We start from the raw sequence: 18,657 nt of genomic DNA on the forward strand, positions 1-18,657 counted from the left end.
ATATTAATCCCTACGTTATGCAAAATTTAAATTTACAAACATTCAGGAGTTGACCATAGGGATTCCAAAAAAAACCCATGTCTTCATAGATTTGGAAATTAGGAACCTTGAAAGACTTATGTCTTCACTCACCCTAGTTCACTTGTCCCCTTCTCTCCAAGACACAAGAGCTTGGTCTCTTTCTTCTTCGGGTTTATTCTTGATAAAATCTTTCTTTTTGGCCTTGTCCAATTTATCAATTCTAGTTCCATTGTTTCTAGCCAAATTTGTATGGAAATCTGAATTTTCATCTAAGCTCAAGGCCTTTACATGGTTAGTGGCACACAAGAAGGTGAACATCAATGACATGCTACAATTGAGAAAACAATACAAATCTCTTATTCCTAATTGGAGCATCTAATGTATGGGGAGTAGAGAATCAATTGATCATATTTTTCTACATTGTTTGATAACTCTAGGATTGTGGCACAAGTTATTCAATCTAGCCAAAATGGATTGGATTCCACCCAAGAGCATATGTGACATGATGGTCATATCTTTTAAACGTTTAGGGAGTTTTGTTAGAGGCAAGGTCATATGGAAAATCACTCATCTCACTTTGCCTTTCATCATGAGGCAAGAGAGAAATGCTAGGATCTTTGAGGAAAAATGAAGGATAGTAGAGACGTTGTGGGATTTACTTCACTTTTATTCCTCGGCCTCTTGTAATACTGCATTTAAAGGCACTTCTCTCACTGTTATTCAATTTAACTGGCGTTTGATTTGTATTTCACCTGTTTTGATAATAAGATTTTACTAAAAATCTAAAGCAACTAGTAAACAAATAGACACCATGTGTTCATAATTTACATCACCCATGCCACCAGACCCACACTTTAACAACCTCCTACAAGTTTCTTAAAACTTACAATCCATAAAACATCTAAATAAAGCTCTTACAAGTCACATCATCAATCTTATCTACTAACTTCCAAGATGAATCTTCAAAATGCACCCACTCCTCTCTTCTAACACTTCCATTGAGACAATATAACATGATTCATGACCACAAATAGCAAAGGAGTAAGAAAACATTTTAGGTTAGGGAGTCGCAACCTATACATGAATGAACTATGCACATAAATCACCAACTGAGGATTGGGAAACATGTTTAACGTAAGTGTGTTATAACCTTCACTTGAGTCAGAGAAAGAGGACAAGAAAGAGCTCACTAAAGATTCTCAGTTTACAGTATATTGCAAACGCATTTAACAAAACATTACAGTTTAGCATGTGAAAAAACATGGTTCAACTTTTATGGAAAGAAGAGTACATCCACTATCTATCCAACCTTTTTAATATGAAACTAAAAATATTATTTATACAGGACCAGGAATATATGCCCTAAGGTATGACTCTAGTGACAAGAGATTGGAAATGAGGATGGAGAAGTTCCAGGTTTGATTCCATGCATCAAGAAAAAGATTCCTAAACAAAATAAATTAAAAAGAAAGTAGAAAGAAGGATAAAGTGACTCTCTTAGGGTGGAATAGATCCTTTGTGGGTAGAAGATGCAAGAAGGATTGCAGAGAAGCTCTGTTGTAAATCTTTTGGGCTATTTGAAAAGAAAGGAATCAAAGATCATTTGTGAATGAGGAGCAATCAGATCAAGTTTTGAAGAGTTCTTTTCTTAGATATTTGTTTTTGTGGATGAAGGTGTACATAGATATAGGTTTTGTCTTTAAATGATGTTGTAGATTGGTTGGGTTCTTGCTAAGAGAGATGTTTATTGTGTTCTCTCTTTTTACTTGCATCTTTTGGTGCTTATTGTATACCTCCTGTTTACTATGATGTGCCATCTCTTTGGCGCTTGTTTATTTTTTTTATAGGTAAAAAAGGATATATTAAGGCACTTGCAAAAAGGCGCAAAAAAGTATACACGGAGCATACAAATTAGGCCCAAAAGCAAGCCATAGAAGGAAAAGAGGAAAAAAAACCCACCACCCTAACAACAAGCGGTCCTAACCAACAAAGGTTAGAAACAATAACAACGCTAACAGAAAGGCTAAACAACATAAAAAACCCTAAATCCAGAAGCAACCTCTTCCCTCAAACCCCAGCACCACTCCCCCTTCCCCTAGCAATGAACAGAGAGCTATTATAGTTAACCGAATACTCTAGCTTTCGAATTTCCCTCTTGAAACGGGAAGAAGACCTTTTCTTACCCCTTGACACCCTCACATCACGACCTTTTCTTGATTCCATTTTTCTAACAAGAGCACAAATTTTCTTCTCAAAGCCCGCAACTGGCATCCCCAAACAATTAGTGAACTTAACAAAGCCATTGGGATAGCTATTAAAATCCCCCTCCTCCAACGCACAACCGAAGTCCACATCCCTTGAAAGTTCCAACTCCTTGTCCCTGGTTACCACCTCCATACCAGAGGGATCCTTCACAGCCTTCCCTGAGAGTTCCAGCAAGCCACCATCCTGCAGCATCATTTTCAGCAGCTGACATCTAGGGCTTCGAGGACCCAAGGAGACGAGAGTGCCAACTTCTCTGTGGCACTTGTTTATAATATCAAATATATATATATATATATATAAGTTGGACAACTGTCTAGGGGGTTGATAGTTGCCTGCAAACACAACATTAGAAGGAGCTTCCTATAGGATTCAACCTGTCTGTATAGATCCTAGTGTTCCTTGCCATTCAAACACTTGCAAAGGCATAAAGGCACACTATGAAATCATTTCACTTCCATCCTTATTACTATGACCCCAAAACAAGATGATCAATGTGATTCGAACAGCTTCCAAGTCTACCCTAAGACTCTTAACAATGAAAAAACTCTACCAAAGGCCAAGAGATTGAACAGCATAAGAAAAGGAGCCTAATAGACAACTTACTGACAAGCATAAGACAACTCTTGTAATAAAAATACATTAATTCACTGATATGAATTTATAAGTAAAATAAAGTATGACAATCTTTCCAAAATTTATAAAAGCTAAGAATCTTTCCAAAATTTATAAAAGCTGATCAACAACAAAGAAAAGCAAATGAACCACTCAAAAGGTAAAAGCTAAAAAGATTCACAACCCATAAGGCAAAAAATTCCCTCTTGGCTAATTGATCTACAACATATGATTAGCTAAATAAGTAGCAAAGGAAAGAGGAACCAAAGGTACTACCAACATCTAAAACTTGGCAAACCCTCTCATCATACTTCCATAGACATCTTTTCATTTTAGACATTCATGAAATCACCACAGCAGACTCCCCTTCCAACCAAAAGATTAAAGCCATGCAGCAAGTGTTCCAAAAGTGCTAAAATCTTTATCTCAAAGGTCAAACTTTCTCCACCAGTTTAGAAAAGGCTTTCAACACTATACTATGATGATCTTTTATTGCACCTCCAATTCCTAGCTAATTTAGGTTACCTAAAGTACCTCCATCAAATTTAACATAATAAAACCAATCAGAGGAGAATATACACTAGATGCAATTTCCCACCTAAACCTATTCTAATTAAGCTATAAATGCTCAAAAGAATGCCCACAAACTATGCAACAGCTATACTTTATGGACTTGTGTGTATTTGTGGTTGTTCAGGATGGGGCCCCTCTAAAGATCCTAATTAATATAGATGCTGTGAACAATTTCAAATTCTCATCTTGGGGGGGGCGGTTGGAAAAAGAATTTAAAGCCAATCCCATCCAATGACTATCAACTCTCCCCTAAAGCTGCAGTAGAGTAGTAAAAACTTTCCAAAAAAAAATGAAAGAGAGAGAGAAAAGAATGCTCACCATTGAGATATCTTGGGAACAGTTCTAGGAGGGGAATTACTAGATATTGAAGAATTTAGAAAGGAGCTCCTTTTAATCTTGAAAAAAAAGGAACAAAGGATGGGAAATGAGTAGTAAAAAGAATGATTCCTCCCCATTGTCATGCAAACCATGCTTGCTCTCAATAGCAGAATACCCAAAAGAGGCATTTGTTCCCACTAAATATTCATAAACACTTATCAATGAGCAAGTTATTTCTTAAAGAAATTCCTCCCAAATCTATCCCACACTTAGATCTTGGCCAACACACAGTCCCCCACAAAACAAGAAGGCTCTAAATTTATGCCAAAACCACAGAAAATCACTCTTGATCCTCTCAATTCCAAATGTTACACTAAATATGGATCAGAAGTATGTGGGCCACGCAAGGCTGAAATATATTACCCCTACCTCTTCCCAAAGTAAAGTAGGTTTTCTTCCAACTATTAAGATGGTTAAACTCTTTTTCCACTACAGGGCCGGTAACCTTGTAGCACTAGCCTTGCTCTCTTAAATGAAGATCATGGTAATTCAGAGACCACCTCTCCTTTGTTGAAAGGAAATGGAAAAAAGTGTGGGGAGCAGCCCCTTTGTGCCTCTTTTGAACAATTTGGAAGGAGAGAAATCGAAGATTATTTGATAACGAGGAATTGATATATAGTTGAAGGCTCAATGTCCTTATTTGACTTCATTAATTGGTTGGGTTCTTATTCGGGGAGGGATTAGTTTTTTTTTTTTTTTTTCCCTTATCCTTTTCTGACACCTTTTGGAAATCCTTGTATACATCCTATGTACTTTGGTGTGCTCTTTTTGGTGCTTTATTAATATTATATTCATTTACCTATTAAAAAAAAAGGGTAATTCAAAGACCACCTATTAATCCCACAACTAATAGAACTTTTCAGCCACTAGAGTCTAACCTGGCAAATATTAACCCCTGATAAGGCACTTTTATCAAGGTTATTTTAGAGACCAAGGATCATCCCAAAGTCTTCAAGAATAAGCTGGAAGTTGGAAATTTCTCATCTTTGAAGGTGGAGAAAATGATTAAATGTTCTGCAACCTACAGTTAAATAATCCAGACTTAATCCATAGCTACGTCAAAAGACTTCCACTACACCTAAATCTTCAACCTACTAATCCCAAATCTACGAGAACTTTCCAGTCTCTCAAGTCTATCTCAACTCCCAAGAAGGCATCCTAATCAATGTTAATCTTGAGAGCAAGGATCATCCCAAAGGGCTCAAGAATAAGCTTAAGTTGGAAATTTTCTCAACCTTGAGGATGGAGAAAATGATTACATTTTCCGGATACCGGAGGTAAGAAATTTAATCTCCACCCACCTCAAGGGCTTCCAGAAAACCAAAATCTTCAACCCTACTTATCATCCTACCAAGAATGGTGGCCTGACTGGTTTTCTGTTCTTGAGATCTGTAAGTGTTGCATAAAGAAATGTTGGATTTGTTACCAGGTAGTGACTTGGGTCAAAAACAAAAATAATAGAGATGTATGGATAGGTGGCAAGCATTTTTGTGTATCCCTCCACTTGGTATGGTCTTTTAGTGCCCTTACATACACCATGTATACTTCAGTGCGCTCATTTGTTAGGAGCTATTAATACAAGGGATATTTACCTATCAGGAGAAAAAAAAACAAAATGGATAGATGACATGCATGCTTTTTTGGGGGGGCAAAAAGGAAGAAAGCATATGAGATTTTTCTAGGAAGCCTCCCACATTGAAACTGAAAATTGATGCATAAATTTTTTTATTTGCCCTCATGAGGGTTTTGGGACTGGAACTTCAATTGTTTATTTTTAGACTCCTTGAGGTTTTAATTTTGCTTCCCTTTTCAAGTGTATAACACATAAAATACAAGGAATAAGGCGCCTATCAAAAAAAATCTACAAGGAATAGGGCTCTTCCCCTTGGTTGTTGATGAAATTTACTCATCAATAAAAAAGGGTTCATACACAGATCAGTAACTTAACACAAATTTGCACCCAGGATCTCAAAATTTTATTTGTAAGCAATGATAGCATTATACAAAAAGTGGAAGAACCGTAGACAGAGAAAATGCTGCTCTCAACCTAATAAAATAATACAATGATTTCATAATCTGCATCAGCAGAATGGAGGAAAAAAATACCACGAAGGACAGCATCGGGATAATCCTTAGCAACCTTGGTTGGAGAGCTTTCTGAAGCCTCAGTGATTAACTTTAATGATTTATTGTCTATTATCCTGTCAATACAACAGAAACTCATGTTAAGGGAAAGAATAATAAAGAAGGAAAATTTTAAGAAAAAACAACAGCATATAAGACCATTAATATCAGCCTCTCCAATAGTCCAATCTAGATTCTTTTACAAAGAGAATCAAAACATAAAAGGTTAAAAAACTATTTAAAAAAAATCCAAATTATGTAAACAATATGAAATATCAAACTAACTAAAAAATTCGAAGTTGGCAAGTAGAAAGCCCATCAACTGAGGTGCAGAATATAAATTAAAACAGAAAAGAGTATTGTCATTTGCTCATTGACAAGCATTAAATAATATCTATAAACACAAAATCCCAAGAAGGCATTACCCCCAAGAAAACAAAACAGAAGCCTACCCCAATCCCAGTGGATCAATACATTCCATGCCTCGAGGGAAGGACTGTAAATTGTTGAGCACCTTTATACCCATCGCTGACGCCTTTTTCTCAATCTTTTGAGCCACTGGTACTGCTTTTGTCTCCCGCATCTCACGAACCCTACGAGCAAGCTGTCAGAAAAGCATAATTTTCATTCCATTAATTAATAATTGAAAATACTTGCCAAATATAAAGTTTAACAATTATAAGATAATGGATTGCATGTTATATCAATAAATGTCATGTTTAAAACAACTACTTCATGATTGGTATTCCCAAATCAGAATCTATTTTCAAAATGCAGAGGGGAGAAATAGAAGAATCTAGAAAGAGCAAGAAACAATAGAAAGTAAAAGCATTTGTTAAAGTCAAAAGTAAACAAAAGACTATGATCAACAATGATAAATCAAGAAATACATACATACATACATACATAATGCTTCCCTTTTTATCATCTTTCTCATAGAACCTGGAATACTTGAACAATCGATTTTTCTGTTTTTGGTCTTAGCTTTCACGTTACCAAAATGAAATCTCATTATGAGCTGAACTGACTTTTCATTTCTTTTTTTTCTTCTTTTTTTCCCCTTTTTTTTAACCCAAAACAAAAATTCATTAATACCAAGTTAGAAATACATGAGAAGGATGAGAAATCCTTCCCAAATATACAAACTCTAATGAAAAGATTTGATGTATAAAATGTTTTCTATACACTATACACAACCAAACAAAAGAAAGAGGTTTTGTTCTCCTGAAAAATCAATGCATCTACAAGCCAAAGCTTTGCTCCAAGATTTGTTGTATTAAAACCTCTATTTACAAACCAAGTTCCAATGGAGTTAAATAACACTAAGAGGAGTGCCCTTGAAATCTAAAGTTGTTGAGACCCAAAAAAGAGGAATAGAAGTAAATTATGTCTCATATTGCCTATCAAAAAAAAAGTAAATTATGACTCATATTAATTCTATACTTCTCCACTTATCCTAAAAAATCCTTACATTACTCTCTCACCATGCTATCTAAATCAAAGTGAGGCAAGCAATTTTTCAAAGGGTTTTGCTTCTACCTGTACTCCCCAAACCTCTTAAGGAAATGGTCATCATGTCGCTTATGCTCCCAAGAGAAACCCAATCTAGCCTAATTATGCTGAATAATCTATGCAAAGCACATAGTACTTAGACAATATGAAAAAAGATGATCAATTGTCTCACCACTCATCATACACATAGTGCAACAATCAAGATTACGGGCTTTATGAGGTCTTCTCACATATAGCAAGTTACCGGTATTGACCTTCTTGTTGGCTACTAGCCGAGCAAAGGCCTTGACCTTAGATGAGGCTTTAGATTGCCAAATAAATTTTGCTAGAGGGAAATAAACAAGATCTAGTCAATTGAACAAGGCTAAAAGGAAAGATTTTGCTGAAAATATACTTGAACAAGATAAAGACCAAGCTCTCTTGTAAGGGATAGACTGAATCAAGTGCACAAAAGAGAGAGAGGACATTAGTCTTTCCAAATCCTCTATCTCCACATCAGTGAGATTACGATGAAAGATAAGATTCCAAGAAAAAAAAATAGAAAGTTCCAAGAACATATGAGATAGAGGAGTTTCTAATCATCACAACTCTGGAAAGATTTAGATATTTAGAGCATATAGTAGTTTACTATATAAAATACTAATACTATAATTAAAATTAATTTATTTATAAAAAATTTATTTTAATTAACTTTTTAATTTATAATATATATCTATATAAAAGATATTATTTATATACATAAATTACATGTGCGATTTTTATAACAAAGCACATTTGGTTCGGTTGGTAAGGGCCCATTTGTTTTGCGCCAAGGACCCAAGTTCAAACCTTGATCTTGGAGTTTTTTGTGTTTTCTTATCTCTTTAAGAAGCAATCCCACATTGGATTCTCAAAGGAAACAAATGTTATATTTCCTATGTACTTTGGGGTGATTTTTGGAGTGTCTTGTTTTAATATATTGCTATCTACCCATCAAAAAAAAAAGGAAACAAATGTTATATTTAATGAGGTAAAGCTTAAGCTGATATCACAAGCCATAATTAGGGTTGGGATTGCATAGCCTAGATGTTTCTCAGAGCGGTTAAGCCATGATCCACATCTTGCTGCCCAATTGATTTATCATTAAATGGGAAAAGGGGGTTGACGTGGCAGTGATAATGCCGAAATGTCATTAAAAGATCAATATATCACCGATAAATGGCGAAAAAATCAAAAACATCACTCCATCAACATATCTGCCCCATATTTCTATCGAGACCATCTAATACACGATTTATCGGCAAAAAATTGCAACATTTTTGCCCATGATGCCAAAGAGCATAATTTTCCTAAGAAAACCTCCAAATCCATTTCCCTAAGAGTGCTCTATTCCTTAAAGAAATCTTCCCAAACCCTCTTCCATCTTAGGTTTGCACACTAAGTCACAACTTATGAGTTGCATCACTATAACTTGTAGTGGGTACAAGTCCTAGTAGAAACAATTGGAAGGAAAAGTCTTAGTATCGATTCAAATAGAAGTGGGCAATTCATGCTTTGCGATCCAATTGTCATGGGAGACCCCACCATGGGTAATCCATGTTACTCCAAGAGATGTTAAAGGGGGTTGGATGGTAGGGAGAGTGAGGAAGGGTCCACACACACCAATGGGAAGGTGGGGCAGATGGGAAGGAAGAAGAAAAAGGAGGAAGTTAATGTGTTTAATTATGGTGATAAGGTAGTTGGTGAGGAAAAGGGGAAAAGGTTGAAAATAGTCTTGTGAGATGGAAGTATGGTGGTTGAGATTCTAAAAAATACCCTAAGAGGCTAGAGGTATGGAGACAAAGGAACCTAGAGATGAGGAAGCTATAGAAGGGGGATTGTCAAAAGGTTTTCCAATGCAATGGGCGTAGGGTCAAGAGGATGGAACTCTCTATACAATTAACCAATTAGTAAATTAACACAATTCAACAAATCTTTAGTGCTACCAATTGAGGGGTTCGAGATAGAGAACCTATGTCTTCTTAGAAGGATGGAGCTAGAAAAGGAAATAGGATGTCAATGAAAAAGAGGAGACAAATAGCAACAACAAAGACTAAGAGGGAGCTACAACAGTTGGAATGTTCAATCAATTATAATGGGAGAGCAAGATAAGAGAAGGGAAATGGTGGTGGAGCTTGGGAGTTAGTATCAATAGGGCAATGAAACCAAGAATTTTATCATGGAATGTAAGAGAAGCAAATGACCAGGAAAAGTGCAAGGTAATCAAGTCTTTGGCTAGATCTTTAGATGGTTGTCATTATGTTCTTACAAGAAACTAAGATCCATCAAATGTCAACCTAGTTGGTGAGGAGCCTAGAGGTGGGAAGATTCTTAGAGTGGAGAACAATGGAAGCAAAAAAGGGTGGTAAGGGGCACAATTATGCTTTGGGATAACAAGGTGTTGGATTTAATTCAAATGGATGCGAATAGTTTCTCTATTTCATGTTGATCAAATGCTATGAGAATAATTTTGACTAGATGTTCACAAGAATATATAGTCTTATTCATGGGAGGGAAAGGAAGGATATGTGGGCAAAATTAGGGGACATAAGAGGACTTTAGGATGATCTTTGTTGTGTGAGTAGTGACTTTAATTTGGTAAGGTTCTCAAGGGAAAGAGGAACTCCAATAGGCTTTTGGCATCAATGAGGCATTTTCCAAAGATCACCGAGGAGCTAAAAGATTGAGAGAACACACTTTGGTGGTCCAATTACATGGTATAGGGATTGAATAATCAATATGCATCAAGGTAGTATAGGAAGGTTAGGAAGATCATTTCGACGGTTTGTTACAAAGTGTATTGCCAAAGCCTATATCAAATTATATGTCCATTTCGTTGAATTGAGGTAAAATGAGGAGAGGCAAAACCTTTTTTAGATTTGAAAATATGCGGTTGAAAGGGGAGAGTTTTATGGAGCCTACAAAGAGATGGTGGATGGTTATAACATCAGAGTCTCTTTTAGTCACATTTTGATTAAGTTGAAAGCCTTGAAAAAGGATCTCAAGATTTGAAAGCCCCAGATGAGTAGGTATCTCATCTTGTTTGCAAACGACACTCTCATCTTTTATGATGCTAGCCAAGAGCAACTAACATATCTAGGCTAGACTCTAATGTGGTTTAAGGCAGTACCTAAGCTAAAAATTAATTTAAAAAAAAACAAGCTAATCAATAGGAGGGATATTGATTGTGGAAGATCTAGTTTTTGTGTTGGGCTGTAGAGTGGGGAAGCTCCCCACCACATATTTGGGACTCCCTTTAGGTGCCTCTTTTAAATCAACTTCAATGTGGTATCCGATGAAAGAGAAATTCCAAAAAAGACTTGTGACGTAGAGAAAACAATATCTTTTTGAAGGAGGGAGACTCACTCCAATCAAAAGTACTATATATCAATTTACCGCCTAACCTTATTCATTATTCCAAGAAGAGTGAGCTCAAGGCTCAAGAAGATATAAAGAGATTTCTTGTGGGGGGATCATCAAAGAACAAAGGCCATCCCGTAAACTGTTTAATTGTCTACACAGGAGAGAAAAGTAGGGGGTCTTGGTATCAAGAATTCTGATTGTGCCCAACAGGTCCATGCTTGGCAAATGGAATTGTAGGTTCATAAAAGAAAGAGAAGCTCTACAGAAAAGGATTATACTAGGGAAATTTAAGGGAGAAGGAGGATGGAGTTCATGTAATGTACGGGATAGTTATGAAGTGGGCTTATGGAAGGCAATAAAACAGGATGGGATGTTGTTAAAAGCAAATATAGTTTCACAGTGAAATATGGAAGGAGGGTAAAGTCTTGGAAGTATAGGTGGTGTGCTGAATCAATTTTAAGTGATTCTTTTCCTTCAATTTTTGGTTGAGCTACTGCAAAGGAATCTTCAATAGCAGATGTGTGAGAACAGTCACAAGAAAGGGGATGTTAAAGCCCCTCTTTTGTAAGACAACTACATGGCTAGGAGCACACAAAATGGAGGAATTTCCTTCAAGGGTGCGAAGGAAAGCAGTAAGCAGATCTGATAAAAAAAATGGAAATAAAAAAAAAAGGCTGTAAGCAGGAATGATAAGGATAAGGTGTTCTGGTTAGAAACGAAGAGCAAAATGTTTTCAGTAAAATCTTTGTACTTCTTTTTTTTTTTTATGAGAATCTTTATACTTCTTTTTAATATCGAGGAAATATAATCCCTTTTTGAAAGATGTTATTTGGAACCCTTGGGTGCCAATAAAAGTGGGGTTCTTTGCATAGAAGGCAAGTTGGAGTAGGATCCTTATTATAGATCAGCCAAAAAGGAGAGGTTGGACTATGATGAATAACTGCTTTTTGTGTAAAGATGAGAAAGACAAACCACTTTTTGCAACATTGCACCAAAACAAGAATTTTGTTACAGCTAGTTTTCTCTTTGTTAAGGTCACGGACGAAAATATTGCTGATATTGGCAATATTTCATGGAAATATTGTGTTTCAATGGAGCCCAACACGATTATCAAGGTAAGATATATCCATTCCCGGATTTTATTTTTTTTTTGTGAATTACCAGCAATGTTTCAAGATTTATCAATTTTGTCCTAATTTATCTGGATTTTTTGGTGATTTTATTGCTACTTTGACCGATCAACGTGGGTCAACACCTACAAAATGCAATCAAATGCCCAAAAATGCCTACCAAATGCACAAAAGTGAAATGATAGGATTCAAACCTAGTTTGCTTACCAGGTTCTTAAGTAGTTAACCAACTAGGCACTTTGGTCCAATGATAGGAATGTAAATATAAATATATATTATTCTTTTTAGAATTTCACTTTAATTAAATTAATTTTAATATGTATATATATATATATATATATATATGGGAAAACAAGATAATAAAATAAATTAATTATAATTATTTTATTTTTAAATTTCATTTAATTAGTTGTTAAGAATAAAAAAAATACAAATCATGATATCATACATATATCATCATTTATTTGATATCATTAAATACATTTGAAGTAAATGGATTATAATTTTAATATTAAATATGTTTTCAAGTTAGACGTATTATTATTAAATGTTTTGATATTATTATCGAATAATATTTAATATAACTTAATATGAATATACAATTATAAAATTCATTTTTCTTATTGACGCAAACAATATTGTTGTCGAATATGACAAATTTTATCATATATATCAATTTCTTCAACAAAACAATTTCAAAATGTCTATTATCGCTTATTATATCATTTCTAAGAGTTTTTTTCAATATTTCCATGACATTTGATCAATTTTCATCCCTGTATCAAAATATCCACCACCATTTCCCAATATATTCGTAAAATCAAATTATCAATATATCCATCAAAACCAATATTTTTCTCCTTAACTCTTAGTTAAGGTTAGAGTGGATGATGTCAACTTCAATTAAAGGGGTTCTACTAAGTTGGTGAGGACCCTTTGTGGGGAAGAAAAAGAGAAAGCCTCGAAAGTTATCACCTTATGTTTTTTGGATTGTTTGGAAGGAGCAAAATAATAGATCTTTTAAGGACATGGAACAAACGAATCAAATGCTAGAACTCTCCTTTATTATGTTTCTTTTTAGAGTTAGTGAGGGTGGGCTTAAAATGAACCAACAATGTCTATGGTAGATTTAGTCGATTGGTTTGGTGCTTTGGAGGGGAAGGATTATTGCTTTTTGTATTGTTTTTGCCTTTTGGTGACCTTGAATTGATTTATGTACTCTGGTACACTCTTTTTTATAAGCGCTGTTTTTTTTTTTTTCTTGCTTGTCAAATTAAGGAAAAACATAAAAAAAAAAAAAAAAAAAGGCGGGGGGGGGGGGGGGGGGGGGGGGGGGAATGAAGAAAGAAAGAAAGAAAAGCACTATGAAGTCTTTAGATTTTGCAAAGGCATTGAAGTAAGACAACTTCTAAGAACAGAGGTTAATACAACTTGTGGCTAGGAAGAAATTTCAGATCAAGTTGTCAGACTAATGCATCAGAGGTATTTTGGTAGAACAAACCTCTAAAATAATTCAATTCAATGATGTATTTTTTGTAGCCACCTTTTCCTGCAACAATGCTACTTGCTTCTCACTTTCCCTCACTTTAATGTTAAATCTTCTCTGTTATCCTGGTTTTAGTCAGGTATTATCTAGCCTCATTCTATAAGTTGAAGAACAGCCTTCAGACTTGCATAGTTCCGTTTTTATAAGGTTGACACTCATGATTCCTTAAAAACTCATCCAGTGAACAGCCACGACTTTTTAGTTACAGTATCTGCTAATAGAGACCGCTAATGATGGATGACATACAAAAAGAAAACTGTTTTCACAATACCCAGTCACACCTGTCAGAGACAGTGAAGTATGGATTTATCTTCACTGGGAGATAGGAGGAAATCAAATTGCCAAAAGTTCAAATAAATATTGTCTAGCATGAAATAAAAAATAAATTAATTAATTAAAACAAAATCCCACTTGAACTAAATGATTCAGTGCACATAAAAAATGACACTATTATATCAGATTTAATAATTTTATTATCTTCTGATAATCAGAAAAACAATGTTCTTACAGTCTTACTCAATCCCAAATCCATTCAATTTAAAATATATATATATATATGAGAAAGGAAAACAGTAATACAATAGGTCCCCCATTTGCTCACTGAAGAAAAACTAAAAAGCCATCAAATAAAAATTTTATTGTATACATTATGCAGTTTCAGTTCGGAAAACATAACTTTATCACAAATAATACAAATAGTCACATTATGTGTATTCAAAAACACTATGCTGCAGTTGGTTTCTCTGACCTGGATTTTGTTTAGAATTCTTATAGCTTGGGGAATATGAAAATCTTGTTTTTACTGTAAACATGTATTGACAGATTTGCAGTGTACAGAATTTTAATGTAATACCAATGGATTCGAGCCAAATATTCTACCTAACACAACCAAAACAATGGAATTGAAAATCAGATTCCATGCAACCTTATTTGCTTTCTTTCACCACAATTTCTTGCCACCTAAACAATCCACAAAAGTCTAAGTCAATACCCCATAGATAACCATACATTTCACCCTCAAAGACCATAATTTAACCATCCCCTCAGTTCAGGTCAGTTTTTAAGTTCTCAACACAAAGATAACTCAAATTATATAATTCAAACCATTAGAAATCAAAGTCACTCTCAATATTGAAGATCGTAACTTCTCAAGTGTTATGCTGTTTTGGCCACCCAAGAACGAAAACCTTAACAAAGCCAAATATCATTATATCACATTAAGCCTAGATAAGAACACCTTTTCTTTTCTCAGGTCCCAAGCATTCAAATCCTTTACTACTTCTCCATTTCATGTATTTTCTTGTCCCCCAAAAGAAAACCACAAAAAATCCGAAAATAAAGCCAAGTTTCATCATCCAAATAGCTCAGGCTCACTGACCACAAGAAACTATAATCTGCACTCAACCAACCCTAATTCAATCATTTGTCTCAGTTCAGTGGATCTCTTCACCTTCTAAAGGTACACGTTCTAAAATTTCCCTTCTCTCTCCTCAGTTTCCTACATTTAAAAAAAAAACACCCCAAAACCAAAATTGCACTAATATCCCCACCCAAAAAATATCTATTAAGTCTCCCCATCCAATTCAGCCATTTCCCTCAGTGCAGCCAATATTTTCACCCTATGGAAACATGAACTCCAAATTTCAGTTTCTTTCTCCTCAGCTTTCAACATACAACAAAACACTTTCTCGCTTTCCCCACATTTTTTCCCATCCAAACAAACCCACAAAAAAAACAAAAAAAAAAAAAAGGAAAACACACATAAAATTCAACAAAACGTACCTCGGCTTCATCAACTGTCTTCCAACAATTGGGTTCCCCACCATCCCACCCCTTGTCCCCATCCTCCTTCTCCCCTCGCCCGCCGGCGCCCCGACTCCGGGCCGCCACCCCCCGATCCTTCACCGAGTCCTCGTCCCCGGATGATATGCTCAGCATCTCCACCTCCGAATCGTCCTCATCCTCCACTCCACCCCTCCGACCCTTCTGCGTCGCCGGAGGCCTCTGATTAGGATTAGGGTTAGGGTTCCTCTGCTTGGCCGCCGTTGACGGGTGCGGCGGTGCCTGAACATAATTGACCACCGGCTTCGATGCCCGCCCCGCCTTGTTGTAGTTGACATCCCTCTGCGCCTGCTCCTTCAGCGCCATCTGTAGAAGCTCCTCTTCGTCATCACTGTCGCTGGACATCCTTTTTCCCTCTTTCTTTCCTTTTTCTTTTTCCTTTTTTTTTTTTCCTTTTTTTTTCCAGATCTGACGAGTAGTGATGATGGCTATTATGTTGTGTGTGTTTTGAGACAATGCTCGGATGTTGAAGAGGAGGTGCAGGGGATATATGATGTAATCGCTCGCACCTTTGTGTTCTGAATTGTCTACTTCCTTGACTGCCACGTGGAGCTTCGATGGAGCGACAAAGGAGACCGATTCCGTTGTAGGATTTTTTTTATTTTTTGAATTATAGTTATATTCCAATTTCTAATTAACCATTGTACCTAATAATTTTGGGTTGAAAATTCCTCAAATATCAAATTATGAAAATATTGATGGTTATATTTTATGAAAATATTGATCAATTATCAAAAAATATCAAATGAAAATTTAAATAAAAAATAGAAAGAAAATTCATCAAAACTCGATTCAACATAAATTCATGAAAAAAGTGGGAAATCTGTTCGGATCTACGGCATTTAAAAATTGGTTAATTGGTACAAATACATATACTTGATGCCCATCTAAGAAAGTGACCCAAGTCCTAGTGGCCCCACTAAATGGTTATTCAATATAGATTTTATGTCATGGAATCAAGCCAAATTTGGAGTACCTTTGTGATAATGAAACCAACCAATAAAAAACATTAATACCAATGCACTAATTGTGGTACAATAAATATGTACTTCACTAATTATTTCAATTGCTCGTCATATTTGAAAAGAAAAAAAAAACTTAAGGTTATTTGCAAATACCAATGCACCAATTGGGGTACAATAAAGGTGTATTTCACTAATTCTTTCAAATACTCATCACATCTAAAGAATAAAAAAAACTTAAAGTTATTTGTATTCATAGCAAACCACACAAATATTCAAAAAATTATTAAACAAGTAAAAATTATATTAAAATTAATTTATTGAAAAAAATATATATCATAAATTTATTTACTCAAAATAATAATATACATGAAAATGTCAATCAATATAAAAAAATAACGGGAGGACAATTATAAAATAAAAGGTAGAATATTCATCAAAACCCATAGAAATATTGAAAAAAAAATTATAAAACAATTAATAATACATGTATTAAAATTGGATATATATATATAACTAAATCTTTTATTTTAAGTAATAATATCCTAAATTTATTAAAATAATATTTTTTATTAGTTTTCAAAGTTTAAAAATATGTCATTTTACATTTCGATGCGTGGATATGAAAAAATAAAAAATAAATAAATAAATCAGGATTCAATCGAAAATTCAAAGAAACAAGAAGAATATTGGCAATTGAGAAAAATATGTGTGATGTTGGCTAATTTTTTACCGATCGTGATTTTCGACCGTTTGTTTTTTTTTCGGATGCCTTATAGTGTAAATAATGCATGATAAATTTTATTCATTAGATCCCAAGGACTTAAAAGACATTTCATGTTTGTTTCTCTTATCATGAATCATGATTACCCTTCTAAACACAATCATGATAAGGCTATGGTTGTGGGTTGGTCCAAGAATAAATAGATGAAAGCAAAGTGATATAAATGAAGGCTGCCAGCTTGGATTAATTGCCATGACTGACTTGCCATTGAAATAAAATTAAAAAATTTTAAAAAAAAAGAAAAAGAAAAAGTGAGCCAATTAATAATATTACAAATAGGACTGCAACTTAGGGCAATCCAACCTATACCTAAGTTTGGTGTTTAGGATTGCAAATGAATAGAAGTGTTCAACATGGTAGGATGATCTTAGATTAAAAAAATATCTATTCAAAATTATTGAGGTTGACATGTGTTAAAGATGAGGGCAACTCGTCCAAAACCCGAACCCTCACATTATTATTTGATCATATATTTATATGATATCTCTTTGATCCTTGGTTTTGATTAAAGTGAAATTTTAACAAGAGGTTCAACACTCATGGTACTAAAATCTGAACGATTGGATCGTCGATTGGAGTTTTCCTAATAGATTAGTATACCCAAATAGAACACCGAATTTGTGATCTTTCTTTCACTTTCTTTATTATTTGGTGTTTATGTTTGTGAAAACAATAATTTTTTTCTTGGTGATTGTTGTTGTTGATGGTCCCTAATTAACATTGAGGTTGATTGTGTACTCTTATTTTGGTTGATAGTGAAGCCTTTTTTAGTGGACTCTAATCCCTTGGATTTTACTCCTCACATTGAAGAGGTTTTCCATGTTAAAAAATTCTAGTGCATACGCGGTTGGTTTTAATTGTGATATTGTGTTGAACTTTCTCCCAACAAAAATGTCACAATGATTCTATTGGCGTGAGCTGTTAGAAACCAACTTAGGAAGGATACAGGTGTAGACATAAATATAGAATCATGCCATACAAGTATGGCATGATCTTTGTCGAGATATTTGTACAGACAAAAATAGGACTGTAATTTTCTTATTTATTTTGTATTCTCTCCATGTAAATAATATACTGAAAAAAAACCTAGAAAAGCTGATATGGTGTCAAAGCGAGGAATCCAATCCTTGGCTCCCTTCACCGAAAAAACTCTAATTTTGTCTGTTTGATCTGTGCCCTTCAGCTATGACCAACACCGACATTATCACCAACTCTAGTGATCCTTCATCACATACTGACTCCATCATCACCACTCTTACCAGCTAAATGACTGAAGTCTTATCCAAAGTCCAAGTCTCGACTTCAACCATCGAAAACTCAACTGCTCCAATTGGTATCAAGTTAAATGGTTCCAACTATGCCCTTTGGTCTCAGGTTGTCGAGATGTACATCTCCGACAAAGAAAAATTGGGTTATATCAACGACAATTGTCCACCACCGCCACAAACATATCCATCATTTCGAAAATGGCGTATTGATAATGTCATTGTCAAAGGATGGTTGATCAACTCTATGGATCCAACACTC

The 18,657-nt window shown here is 34.9% G+C and overlaps 1 protein-coding gene across 1 annotated transcript in view; it reads right to left on the reverse strand.

Annotated features, from left to right (window-relative positions):
• LOC100241808 (exocyst complex component SEC5A) overlaps nt 1-15,845 on the reverse strand; it is a 58,006-nt gene extending 42,161 nt beyond the window's left edge. The window contains 3 exon segments of the mRNA XM_002268989.5: nt 5,956-6,050; nt 6,426-6,577; nt 15,325-15,845. Of these exon segments, the coding sequence (XP_002269025.4) occupies nt 5,956-6,050; nt 6,426-6,577; nt 15,325-15,729 (652 nt within the window). The 5' untranslated portion in view covers nt 15,730-15,845.
• Nucleotides 15,846-18,657: the final 2,812 nt, after the last annotated feature.

Source organism: Vitis vinifera, chromosome 18, assembly GCF_030704535.1.
Source record: "Vitis vinifera cultivar Pinot Noir 40024 chromosome 18, ASM3070453v1".
NCBI classification, from domain to species: Eukaryota; Viridiplantae; Streptophyta; class Magnoliopsida; order Vitales; family Vitaceae; genus Vitis; species Vitis vinifera.